The sequence below is a fragment of the Neophocaena asiaeorientalis genome, unplaced genomic scaffold (genome assembly GCF_003031525.2).
Source record: "Neophocaena asiaeorientalis asiaeorientalis breed wild unplaced genomic scaffold, Neophocaena_asiaeorientalis_V1.1 scaffold606, whole genome shotgun sequence".
In the NCBI taxonomy this organism is placed as follows: domain Eukaryota; kingdom Metazoa; phylum Chordata; class Mammalia; order Artiodactyla; family Phocoenidae; genus Neophocaena; species Neophocaena asiaeorientalis.
Window position 1 is genome coordinate 67,901 of NW_020173687.1, and position 13,025 is coordinate 80,925.

At 63.1% G+C, this 13,025-nt stretch overlaps 1 protein-coding gene across 1 annotated transcript in view; it reads right to left on the minus strand.

The window, feature by feature from the left end:
- MYT1 (myelin transcription factor 1) overlaps positions 1 to 13,025 on the minus strand; it is a 35,805-nt gene that overhangs the window by 4,638 nt on the left and 18,142 nt on the right. Inside the window, exons 10-16 of the mRNA XM_024750336.1 lie at positions 12,795 to 12,919; positions 12,013 to 12,276; positions 9,203 to 9,357; positions 8,163 to 8,225; positions 7,979 to 8,047; positions 3,655 to 3,717; positions 3,241 to 3,324 (exon numbers count right to left, since the gene is read on the minus strand). Of these exons, the coding sequence (XP_024606104.1) occupies positions 3,241 to 3,324; positions 3,655 to 3,717; positions 7,979 to 8,047; positions 8,163 to 8,225; positions 9,203 to 9,357; positions 12,013 to 12,276; positions 12,795 to 12,919 (823 nt within the window). The remainder of the gene's footprint in view (positions 1 to 3,240; positions 3,325 to 3,654; positions 3,718 to 7,978; positions 8,048 to 8,162; positions 8,226 to 9,202; positions 9,358 to 12,012; positions 12,277 to 12,794; positions 12,920 to 13,025) is intronic.

Sequence of the window (13,025 nt, forward strand, 5' to 3'; positions counted from 1 at the left end):
CTACAGACCCTAAGACACACCAGGGTCTCCTGGACGAACTCCAGGCCTTGGAGCAAGAGAAGCACAGGAAGCACAGGAGGCCTGGGGCCTCCCCAGCACAGGGCTCACGCTCCCCCCCCAGCACAGGGCTCATACTCCCTCCCCAGCACAGGGCTCGTGCTCCCTCCCTAGCACAGGGTTCGCCCTCCCCAGCATAGGGCTCGCCCACCGCCCCCCAGCACAGGGCTCGCGCTCCCTCCCCAGCCTTGGCCTCACATCCCCTGCACAGCTGGGGGGTCAGCAGCCACCTTTTTGCCCCGACCCTCAGCAGCAGTGACCCCTGGGGCCTGGGGCTGGCTCTTGGTGGCCTCAGGTCCACAGCGGGACCTTGGGGCTGGCATCATTTCTGCATCAGCCCAGAGGCCACTTGCTGGGAGCTTGCCCTGAGCACTGGCCACCTGTCACCGCTTTCTACAGGCCACAGACCCAGCAAGCACAGAGGACCCAGTTCACAGAGAGCTCGCTGGGGTACAGACACGCCAGAGGCAGGAAGCCCCCGGGAGGTGGCAGTGCTGGAGGACAGCGTGCTGCCTCGTGGCCCGCACACTTGGACTCATCTCACTGGCGCCCTCCTCGGCCGGGCCCATCCTCATACGTCCCCTGTCTCAGCTCTCACCCCGTTCTCACTCATCCCAGCCACGTGGGCCCTAACGTGGGCTGTCCACCAGGCCGGCCCAAGGTCACCTTCGCCGCCGATCCAGAGCGGAGTCACTGCCAGGGGCCCCTGCAGGGGACTTGGGGAGGTTCCCTTCTATGTCCACCGCCAAGCCTGGACACCTCCCAATTGTGGGGTCCCAGGGGGACCACCGGGCCCGGCCGTCTGAGGTACCTGAGGTACCTGACGTTACAAGATCAAGAGGCCAGGTGAGAGTCACCAGCTGAATCCAAGCGCTTCTCTCCTGCTCTCCTTGCGAAAACCCTTGTCTTCTCAGGAGGGGCTGCTGGGGTTTCCCAGCAACTGCCCTCGTGGTGAGTAGCTCAGATATGTCAACGGTGACTCTGCGAGTCTTTCCCTCCACACCCCAGGTCCAAATCTTCAGAGCTGTCAGGTGACCTCATGTTAAGACGTGTGGCACACCCAGGGGACCCCCCGGTCAGAGGCACATCTCTTTGGTCGGGTGCCAGGGCGGCCGGGGGCAGCCGAGGCCTCTCCACGGGCAATGGATGTGCAGCTCCCGACCCGCCACGCTGGAACCCCCACAGACTTTCCTTCTTCTTTTCTTACTGGGGTACAGCTGTTTTACAATGTTGTGTTAAGTTTCCACTGTACAGCGAAGCGGAGCTCCCTGTGCTATAGAGCAGGTCCTCGTTAGTTATCTGTTTTACACGTATTAGCGCGTATGTGTCAATCCCAGTCTCCCGAGTCATCCCACCCACCACCTCCACCGACTGTCTAGGTCAGTTATTCAGTCGTGGCCAAAGGGATTTACTGCAACGTGCTGACCGACTCAAACGCTGCAGACACAAGACGCCTAAGGGGGAGCTCTTCCTCTACGGGTCCCTCCGCAGCCGCGCCAGTGCCGGCCGACCAAGTCACGCCACGCAGCAGGGCCTGGCGCACCGACTGAGGTTTCTGCGGCCACCTGCCCTGGTCTAAGATGCTCGTCACTTATAAATACGGTTAGTCTATGGCTAGGGAGGAGATCCTACAAAACGGAGGCGCTGAGTGGGCGGCCCCCTCTCCTTGCCGTGGAGCCGTTAGAGACTCCATCCATCCTGTAAATGGTGAACTGTTTCTACAAGTCACCTTCTCCACTTGGCTGCAGAATCTTGCTGTTTGTTTTTAAAGCAAAGCTGACAGCACATCAGGGAAAGGAAAACCACTTTTCCCCGTTAACCTGAAAAACGCTGATCTTGACGCTAATCGTTTGCAAATGCAGCACAATTCGTTTATCATCCCTACCAGCAGGATCCTGGCTAAACCCGTAACAGCAACGCGTCTGTATGATCACAGGCCAATTCCTAGGTTCTCAGAAGAAGAAGTATTCTTTACCCACCCCCTCATTTAGTAGGCAGCATTCCCAATACCAACAACCACGTATTTTGCATGTTTGATTTAGCATTCATTACAGTTTTACTGTATAAATTAAATAAACAAGCCACTGCCTTACTACAGCAAACAGCCGGCGGGGCTGTCCCCTTTGAAGGGCATAATGCGGGTCAATTAGGCCCCTCCTCTGTGGCCAAGCAGATGTTTGGGTGGCCAAGCAGCTGGGGTGAGCTCCCGGGAGGAGCAACGGAACCTCGGGCCAGGTTGATCCCCTCCACAGAGGTGAGTGTCCAGCTGTTCCTGACAGTCAGGGCAGACCTGCTTCCCGTGCAACTGCGTGCCCTGCCCCAGCCAAGCCACCAGACAGCCAGAGCCCTTCTCTTCCAGCCCTCACCCGCCTGGGGGCACCCACTGCCTGCTCTACCTGGTGTCAGCTCTGAAAGTCCCGGGCAAGCTGGGTGGTGGGTCACCCTGTTTGCACCTGTGGCACAGCCTCGCCCCCACCTGCCAGTGGGGAGCTCGGGGGGTCCCTCCTGGAAGGATCAGTTTTCAGCAATACCAGCCCCCACCAGGCGAGTCGGGGTCTGGGTCAGGGTCCATGACATGTCAGGCACCCCCAGTGAGAAGGTCCGTAGAGGGTTTCAGGCACTCCGATCACTTAAGGCCCAGGATGTCCTCTCTCCTCCCCCACAGGACTGTTGAGGTCCCAGTTCAAGGTGACCTTCCCAGGCTCCCTCACTGCACGTCAGCTCCCTTCAGAGGTGTGGGAGCGCGCACACGTGATTCAGAGACTTGCTGTCTTTCTAACCACCCTCTCCTCCTTGACTCTTTGCACCTGACCTTTCCCACCAGGCCAGGAGCCGTGCAGACCGCAATGCCCGTGAGTGCCTGGGGTCGCCAGGCCCTGAGGTCCATGCCCAGGTGCCCAGGTGCGCGGGCAGCAGGGCACTCTGCCTCTCCCGGCCCGTCAGACGCCGCAAACCCAAGAAGCCCAGACAGGAGCCCGCACATGCAGGTGCCCTCTACACAACGCACACGGCTCCCGCCTGCAAGGTGTCCCCGTGCACGGTGCGAGCATGTCTGTAAAAGTGGGCGTCGTCACAGCTATATTAATGCAAACAGAATCTAGAAGGAGCTTTTAAAATTATAAAAAATACCGGAAAACCCCAAGTCTGCACAGCAGCCAAGAGGCCGGCAGGACCTGGACTCACTTCATCAGCTCAGGGTCCTCCTTGTCATCCTTTGCGGGTGTAGCCTTGGCTCCGCTTTTCTTGGCACGAGGGCAGCCTGACAAGCTGGTTTTGAAAGAGGAAACAATGCCACAGTGGTCCAAGGACAGCAAAGCCTCACACCCTCCAGCCTCACCCCTCCCCTTAAGCTCTGTGACAGCAGCCCCGGCGGGCCCCGGCAGCGGGGCCACATGCAGGAGGCGGCACCGTGAGCCCCCAGCTCTGGTCACAGGGCACCCTGATCAGGCTCTGGGAACACTGGCAGTTCCCATGAAAGGGACGAAACCGTCTCTGGACGCAGCAACGTTAATGTCTTACTTGGAGCCTGGAACTTCGTCTGAGGAGGAAACCATCCCCACCCGCTCCGGCCTGGCACCCAGGGCACGGCAGGCTCACCTCCGGTGCGATGCGTAGTTCCCCGTTATGTGGCCGGAGCCGTCGCAGCCGGGTGTGGGGCACCTGCGGAGGAGAGCGGAGCTGGGACCAGAGCCGCGGAAGTCACTTGGCCACAGAAGACGCCTCTGTACTCAGCCCCCTACAAGTCGTCTACCCACTAAGGTCTCACAGATGGCCACGTGTGTCCCGGCCGGCCTGCTGCCACGACCTCCGGGCCTCAGAGCTTGGCCACCCACGCTCCCCAAGGGGGCCCGGGGGGCGGAGAGGAGAGCACGTCTCCACTGCGGGATGATGGGCTCTTGACTCGGCCTCCTGCAGAGGACCAGGCTGGACTAGAAGGTTCCAGAACACATGTGGGCCTTTAAACAAGCGCTCAGGATGCAAACCTCACATCTAGGACCGGTTCATCCTCCTTGAGCTTGCTGGAGGAAGACGGCCTATTCCCACCAAGGGCTGCCACCGTCGTGAGCACGAACAGACAGCACTGAGCCCCTGAGACGTGCCACCCCCAGAAGTGGCGACATCAGGGCGTGAGTCCTACTTGGTGAGTGCCGAGTTCACACGGGTGCGGGCTTTCGAGGGATGGCCGGCACCAGCCGAGGGGAGGGAGGGGAGGCACAAACCACAAAAGCCCAACTGGGTGCACCCCAAGTGCTTGATGAATGTATCACATAGAAGGTAAAACTTCCCCTCTGATACACCGGCTTGGGTTTTCTTATTTCTTCCCTGAATGTCCACTGAAGAAACATGAATCCGTTCCCGCTGGCGCCAGTGGGGAAAGCACCCGATCCTGCAGGTGGGTCCTCAGGAGGCCTCCTCCTGGGTGGATCTACCGCCTGTGCCGTGTCCCTCGTGAGGGCGTGGTTTCGTCCTATGGACCCGGCAGGACCTTGGTGCTTGCATCTGAAGAGGCTGGCACTCACTGGGTGCTTATCTGCCATTCCTGGCTCCGTCCTCACACGGAGAGAGAACTGTGGAGCAAGGCCATTCCTCAGCGCAAACGTGGACCCAGAAGGACAGAGGGCCGAGCTCCAGCGGGCCAGGACACGGGTGGCCGTCAGTCAACAGAGGGCTCCCTCGCGCCCAGGCTCCGGCAGCCGGCAGCAGGCGACACTGCCCGCCCATCTCAGGCTGGCGTGGCAACACGGAGGGGCTAGATGCCCAGGAGCCTCCTTCTTGGCCCCTCTCTTCACCCCTGCCCCAAGTGCCACACGTCAGCGCCTCCCTGGCCTGGCAGCCGGCCAACGGGTCGATCTCCCTCCTGTCGGGCTTTGGGGTAACTCAGACCCCACCGAGGTTGGGACACCTCCCGCCCGTCACGTGTGGTCACATTCCAACCGCCACATCTGGGGCAAAGAGGTTTTTGCGTTTTAACGGAAACCACCCACCACCTCTGTCCAGGTAAGCATCACCCTTTTCAAATGACCCCCAGCCGCTGGGACCTCCTGCTCTGACACTCTGCGTCTCTGCGTGGCCCGCGGTCCCAGGGCGCCAGCTGCTCAGAAAGGCCCTCTGGGCCGCACTGAGGGTACCAGGGTGTCCCTCGCACGGCTCTCTGCACTGAGGCCCGGGCCTTGTGACACCCTCTGGAAGGACACTCTTCTCCCTCCTGGTCCTTCGCAGCTTCGGAACACACAAGCTGGGCGCTGCAGGCAGTGGCCAGGACGGCGGGTCCACAGCAGTCCCAGGCCTCTGCGGCCATAAGCACAGCTCTGGTCTGCGGGTGACACCCCTGCGAGTTGCAGCCTCTGGTGGTACCTGTGAGTGGGTCTCAGGTCTGGGGGAAGCGACTCGGCGAGAACACGCACGTTGGGGCCCTCCAGGAAGGCGGGGCGGCCCCACCCTCCTTGCTGGCCTGATGTAACGGCTTTTCCCCAAGAGTCCTGTCCGAGAGAGGATGACGTCACACGGCTGGAAAAGCAGGTGTGTGCTCTGGGCGCCAGTAGCGTCGGCCAATCTTATGGCCCTGGGTAACCCCAGGGCCAGCTCCAGGAACCGTCCCACCTTCTGTTCTGAGTGCGTTGTCTGGGCAAGACAAAGAATCCATGCCGCTTGGTGCACAGCAGACGTCACCCCACCCCCAGCCCTGTCCTGCAGCCGGGGCGGGGTGGCGGGGGGCTGTCCCCCACCCCGTGCAGAGCTCCCCCATGACGCCCTTGCAGGCTGTGTGGCTGCACTCTGAACGCCCACACATGGAGTGGGCCGCGCAGCCCAAGGCAGCCGAGTCTCCAGCTCCTGACCACACTGGGCACGTGGATGGGAAGAACAAACGCCCTTGGGATTTGATTAAAACACAGAAAACACATCGTCTGCAACTGTCACCACAAACCAGGTGTTGATGGGGGGCCACCAAAAAAGACTCATTTGCAAGGCACAGGTGCCTTTGCCCCCCGTGGACAGGTCACCTTCAGCTGGCACTGCCACGAGGCTGATCAGGGTGCCAAACCCCCACCGAGCGGGGGAAGGAGAGAGGAGCATGGGGGAGCCAGGCCACACCCACACTGTGGCCTGCGAGAAGCAAGGAGCGCGCTCCACGGAAGGACCCCTGGGGGAGAGAAGCGCGGGAGGGCGTTAGGGAGTGATTTGTTTCCTCACGAGGAGAACTTCCCGTTGCTAAACTTCCAGGGTTACAGTTCTTCACAGGCTCTCGGTCTCAGAAGGGCACTGACCCTCCCCGTTGGACACATTTGTGGCCCCAGACCGAGTCTGCGTGCTCCTTCCAGGAGCCCTGACTAACGGCTCTGCAGGAAAAGGGCTACTGAGGGTATGTGGTCACTTCGATAATTCCACCACCACTGAGGCAGGCCTTCAAACTGGAAAACCATGAAAACTGATCCGTTAGAAAAGCAAGTCGAATTGGAAAAGATAATAGGAGAAAGGATCACGAGAAAGATGGTAAAAGAAGAGAGGAAGGAAAGCGGGAAGAGGACGGTGGGGAAGAGTGCGTCGAACCTACAGGACTGAGGGCCTCACTGCCTTTCTGGGGCTGGACGCGGGGTGAGTGAGCACATGTGTGAAGCTGCCATGATGAGCTGAGCCTCAGAACACGCAGGTGTCAAAGCCGATAGTTCCCAGAAAGACGCTTCTGGCCATGACCCCTGCCCAGCCTTGCCTGCGGGAACAGAAGGCCCCACGGGTCAAAGAGGCAACGCCACACTTCTCCCGGCTGCTAGGAGCAGACAGGCTCCCCGGAGCCACAGAAATGAGGCCGGCAGGACCGGACCCTCTGAGAGAGCTGGAGCTTCCTGCCCCGTTTCCGAGTCAGCTCAGGTCGCCAGAAGCCTGCGGCAACCGTGGTTCCTCACCTTAGAGGCACCAGAGCCCCAGTTCCTCTCCGGCCTCAGACGGGGATGGGCCGGGGAAGCCCGGCCTGGATTCAGACCCCCAGCAGAGAGGCCCAGGGCGGTAGGAACCCCCTGAAGAGGGGGCGACCTGAGGGGCCAAGAGGGGGCCCTCCTTCCACAACCTCGGCTCGGCCTGGAAACCCAGAGCCAGCACCTTGTGGCTTAGGGCTTAGCCCAGCTCAAGGCATGAAACCAAAGGCAATCACAGCCCCGGGTCCAGCCCCGCGAGGACGCTGAGAGCCGGAAACCTCTGGGTCCTTGCTCCTTGCTTGAACAAGACCATCAAGGAGAGCGGCTGGTGCCACATGGCGGCCCTGCCCAGACGTCAGGGGCAGGGGGAGCAGAGACAGGGCACAGCCAAAGAAGGGGTGAGCACGGAGGAGAGGCGTGGGGGCGAGGGCACGAGGGGCTAAGACGGAAGCAGCTGGAAGGGGCTGCACGAGGAGGGAAGCGCACAGAGTTTCCGCTGCCGTCACCAGCATCCAGCTCACTTAGCAAGAGCCGCACGGCCTGTAGCCCCGAGTCACAGAGAGACTTACAAGCCAAGGCCAATTCGGGACTCCTCCCGAATCTCCACGACAGGAGGAAAGCAGGCCCAGACAGCCCGGCAGGGCTCCTCAGGAGAGGGAGAGAACGGGCCGGGCCACCACGAGCCGCAGCCAGGCCCTGCCCCTGCTTCGCCCTCCCAGCCGTCGGCCCTCAGAGGGGAGCGCGGGAGCCTGTAGCAGCCCCGGGCCCAAGGGGGCAGGCAGACAGCGGCACTCAGAGCAGGGAGATAAAGGCAGCAGCGGCGACAGCCCAGCCAAGCAGAACGAGCCCCTCCGTGGCCCTGCCTCTCGGCCCCACGGCCCCGGGCCTCGGGCCGGGGCCGGCCTGTGCCAGAGCCCCGCAGAAGGCTGCCTTTGGCCAGAGCCTCACGGAAGGGGTGAGCAGAGCAAGGAAGCCACCCAAGAGACGGGAGGCCGGGAGGGCAGACATACTTGAGGTCAGCAGAGTGGGCAGCCATGAGGTTTCTGAGGCTCTTGTCAGCAAGAGGGCAACCAGAGAGGCTGAAAGAGAAGAGATGGGATACCGGGGTGAGCCAAGAGGGGGAGCAGAGGCGCAGAGGAGGAAGACCCACCGCGCAGCACCCAGGCCGGGCCGGACCCGAGTGGGGGGACGAACCTGCGGTGGGAAGCATAGTTCCCAGTGATGTGGCCGCTGCCGTCACAGCCGGGGGTGGGACAGCTGGACAAAGGAAACAGAGCGTCAGAACAGAGAGCGAGGCACCCCCACCAGGCCCGCCCCCCAGGCTGAGCCCGCTCGGAGAGGGCGGCTGCCACCTGCCTCTGGCCCACCCGAAAGCCAAGGAGCGCCTCGTCCCCACCAGCCCTCGGGGCCGGGCCCTCGCCTCTCCGACTATAAGCTTCTCCCACACAACTTAACTCAAGAAGCAAAGGGAACCCACGTGAAGCTCAGCTTAAAGTTGGGGTGCCTCCGAAGCAGACGTGCTGTGCGTGCACACGTGTGCGTGCTGGGGATGCGTGTGCAGGGAGCCCCTTCCTGACGCGGCAGGGCCTTCCCCGAGGACAAGACCAGAGCCACCCTGGGGCGAGCCAGCTACAGGGCAGGAGGAAGCTGGAAGCTGGCGGGGTTCGGGGCAGGAAGAGGAGCCCCAGGAACGGACTCTAAGCGTCGGTGGGGGCTGGATCACCTGAGGGGCAGGGGCCAGGCCTCTCACGCCCCCAGGGAAGGTGGTTCTTAGTGGGGGCCGGCCAGAAGGCCGTGGGGTAGCGCACGTCTACCAGTAGCCGCCCCCTCTCCAGTGGCACCTGGCTAAACTGACTCGGCTGCCGGAGCTGAGGTCACGGAGCCCAAGGCGGAGCGCACCTCAGGCCTGGGCGCGAGGGCCAGGAGCGCAGCGGGCGCTCGGGGGCGGTCCCTCCCCTCGGCCCTTGTCTGCTCTGTGGGCCAGACGGGGGCTTTTGCCCTCACTCTTTATCAGCCTGAAGGAGTGGGTTAGAGGCCCGCGTGGTGCAGAGGTGAGAGGACGCCTTCCCCCGCTGCCTGGCCCAGGAGGGGCCTAGTAGCGGAGGCCCAGCCTCTGCCCACCAAGGCAGCCAGGCCAGCGGGACGGTCAGCACGGGGCGCTCCCGCCGAGGCGAGCTCCTCTCAGGGCCGTGGCGGTGCCCTGAGGGGTCCCGCCGCCCAAGGGGGGGACTTACGTGAGCAGCTCCTTCTTTATGTCCTTGGAGAGAAACTTCAGCTTAAAGTTGGCCAGGGTGACCTCCCCGGGGTACTTCCTCTCCTCAAAATTCTCCTCCGACGCTTCCTGGTCATCTGCTTCAGAAGAAGCAAAAGAATGGGCTGCTGGCTCTGACTGCAAAAGACCAGCGGGGAGAGGTTTCAACCGGCTGGCGGGGGGCCGGGCGCCCGGCCCGGGGGCTGAGGGAGAGGGGCCCTTCAGAGGCAGCTTCCGGAGTCTCCTGTCTTCTGGAAGCAGGAGGAAGACACAGGAAACGGCGCCCCGAGGGGCTGGGGTGCTACCTCACCTCAGCCACTGCTCCTGAGCTGCCCGGGAACGAGGAGACCCGGGCGCTGCCCGGCACCACGGCTTCTGACGCCCTCCGCGGACTCAGGCAGGTGGGTCGCCTCCAACCACCCGCCCTGGGCTGCAACCTACACGCCAGAGTGCACGCCGAGGGCGGCGCCTTTGGGGCTGGGGACGCACTCAGTAGGCAGTGGCACTGAGGAAGTGCTTGCTGAAACGCTTCGAGGATGAGACGCACAGAGTATGATACAAGATAATCACAGCGACCTCGGGACCATCTGGCCCTACCGAAGCCCGGCCAGCACGACGACCTGGCCGCAGCAGGCACCGAACGAGCACTTTGGCCTCAAAGCGGGGCCCGCCAGGGCTGAATCGCCACCCGAGGGCAGGGTGCTGTGGATGCAGGGGTGAACGAGGACAGTCCCTGCATCCGGGCGCAGGGGAGGAGTCCACGAGAGTCAGGGAGGGCAGTGCCCTGCAGGTCCGTCTGCAGCAGACCACTACCCCCGGGGTGGATCACGACTCAGACCTCAGGACTGGGACTTGCCGTGTGTCCCAGGCACGCCGGCCAACCTCCCGGGCGCCACACTTTTCAACTGGAAAGAATAGCTGCCCCTCCCAGGACGTCTGGGGATGGAAGGAGGAAGGGCCCTCGGCACCATGTCGTGCTGAGGTCGCTGTCGCCACCGTTACTATTACTGAACAAGGCGCAGCTGGGTGGACGAAGCCCCTCAACTCAAGCCCAGTCTGCAGGAGAAACGGGGGCCTCCCAGAAGCATAGGGGTAGAGGCTGCTCCGGAGCAGGGAGCGTCCCAGAGGCCCCTAGACACGGGGGCCAGGGGTGTTGAGGCGTCAGGGGGACCTGAGGCGGGGCTGCTGCCAGAGTTGGGTGAGGCAAGGCTAAAGAGTGGGGCAGTAGCCCTACCCAGGATGGTCAAGGAGCCTCAGACAGAGCTAGAAGGAGAGTCTGAGCAGGGAATCCAGGGCCCTGGTAGAGGGACTGGGAAGGCCCGATGCAGGAGGTGTTTCTGGGGGGTCACCCAATAGGACGTGGGCACCTGTGCCCAGGGCACAGGGGAGGAGAGGAAGGGCCTGGGGGTCAGCTGAGGCTTCCCGCTGGAGAGTGGACTGTCGACCATGGGGCAGAGCAGCAGGCCTCTGTGGCCAGGGACCACAGGACCTCTGAGACCAGGGTCATCTACAGAGGACATGACCGTCCTGGGAGGGGGTGAGGGTGCTCAGAGGGCACGTGGAGGGGGCGGGGGGCAGCGTGGCCAGAGAGGCCAGCCTGAGCTGGGGGTCAAAGAAAGGGGCAGGGAAAGGGAAGGAGCCGAAGGAGGGGCCGAGGGGCAGAACCGAACAGGGTGACAGCAGACGTGGGGACACCACGCTGGTGGCCCGGAACAGGAACAGGAAGGCGGGGCCCACCAGCCAGGGAGGAGCCCTCAGCCAGCCTCCCGCCCCTGGGGGCTCCCCCTGAAGAGGTGTCCCTCTTCTGAGACCAGACATTGAGTTGCAGCCACGTGACCGAGGCAGAAGACCTAGGCCTGAGGCTCAGTCGGCCCCTCTGTAAAGTGGGGCTGCGTGCGAAGCCTGCAGAGAGAGGGGCCCTAGCTGGCCCTGAGGGTGGGACTGCGGAGGGGCTGGGCTCTCAGAGGGGCCCTCACCACCCCGTACTCCTGCACAGGGACCTGCCCCCCTCGCCCTCCTGGGCGTGGGGGCTGGCAAGGAGGGCAGGGCTGGGGGGGCACCCACAGGCCTCCACACTGTGCAGAGGCCACCTGGTCTGAGCCCTCAGAGCAGGGCTCTGCTGTTCGGTAGGCTCTTCTCCTTGGGGAGAAGCCCTGCATCAGCCCCTATCTCAGCTGGGTGGAGTAACTGGGAAGCGAATGTCCCACTGCCCCCAGACTACAACTCCAACACAGCGGCCTGGTGCGCGGCCCTTCACCAGGCAGTACTGTCCTGGGACTCTGGCCACTGGCCACCCAAGGGTCTCCTGAGTCCAGGAGTTTTCTCCTGCCTCCGTCCAGGGAGCCAGGCGCCTGAAGTGTCCTGGTGACAGTGAGAAGAGGCTGCTGCCAGAGCTCAGGGTGTCCCTGATCTGGACACAGCAGGTCGGTGGGAGGCCCACAGAAACGAGGAACTCGGAGCCACTCCCGAATCATCCCCCATGGGGTCTGAACAAAAGCCCTTCTCCTCCCCGTGCTCTCGGAGAACCGCATTGGTGCTGAACGCTGATTCTGCAGAGGTGAGAAGGCCACCTCTCTCTCAGAGGGGACAAGGCCACAGACTGGCCCAATGGTGAAAATCCCTCCAAGAAGGTGGGCTTAGCTGCCCAAAGGGTGCAGGACCCTGGGTGGAAAGGGGCAGGACGCACGGAGGCTCTGCCTGGAGCGCAAGTGCGTTCACACCCGCCCTCGGGTAAGGCAGACTGACCACCAGCGCCTGCTCGACCTTCTGCCAGCTCAGGACCCCAGGACCCACCTCCTCAGGTTCCTCCTCTCGCTGGCGGCTGGGCTTGGTGTAGTCCAGGGGCCGGTCCCACTCGTCCTGGCGGGAGGCGTGGCTGGACTGGGGCGAGGTCACGGAGCTGCTGGGGGCCGTGATGCTCTGGCCCTGGGAGGCGTCAGGTGAGGTCACGCCGGGGCCGCCGCCGCCGCCGCCGCCGGGGAAAGCGTTCTCCCGCCTGCGGTGTCTGCGCATGCTCAAATCCAGGGTTCCGTTCTCGTCCACCGCGATGTCCGTGGCCTGCATCGCAGAGGCAACGCCTGTGTCAGGCCCCGCCCCCTTCCCACGCGCGCCTCTGGTCCCTTACTCAGCTCACCGGAAGCCCAGACAACGTCTCCCTCCAAAGAGAGCAAGAAGAGAAGAGCCTACGCGGGAAGAGCGTCCTGAGGCTGACGTGGGCCACGCTCTGCCCACCGCCTTGAGGCTTCCAGCGCCGGAAAACCAGACCCTTGACACGGCAGCTCGCGTGGGCCCAAAAACACGCGCAGGGCCCTCAGACTCGGCGAGGTATGGGAACACCCGTGTGCACGGCCACTTGGGCCCCCTCAGGCACAGCGCACGGAGTTCGGAGGGGACCCATCCGATGTCTCTGCCCAGCAGGGTCAACGGTCAGGAGGGAGAAGAGGAAAGAGTGGTAATCACCTAGTAGACCCTGGGTTTGCTGGGCCCCCTTCGTGCAGGCAGCACGTGCCCCTGACTGCAAATCCCAGCCCCCTTCTCTGCCTCAGCAGGGGCTCCTGGCAGGGGGACACACCAACCTTGCCGGGCAGGTCCTGCGGCTTCGTGCTGAGGTTCTCGGGCATCTCCCAGCAGCGCGTGGAGAGGTTCAGGATGGCCGTGGCGGCCATGTGTGCGGCCTCCGCGTCGTGGGCGTAGTCGAAGCCTGTAGAAGAGGACGAAGTGCAGGGGCTGGGCCTTGGGGGAGAGGCCTTTGGGAAAGGTTTGGCTGCAAAAAGGGAACAAGAGCAGGCTGATATACAACCTGAACG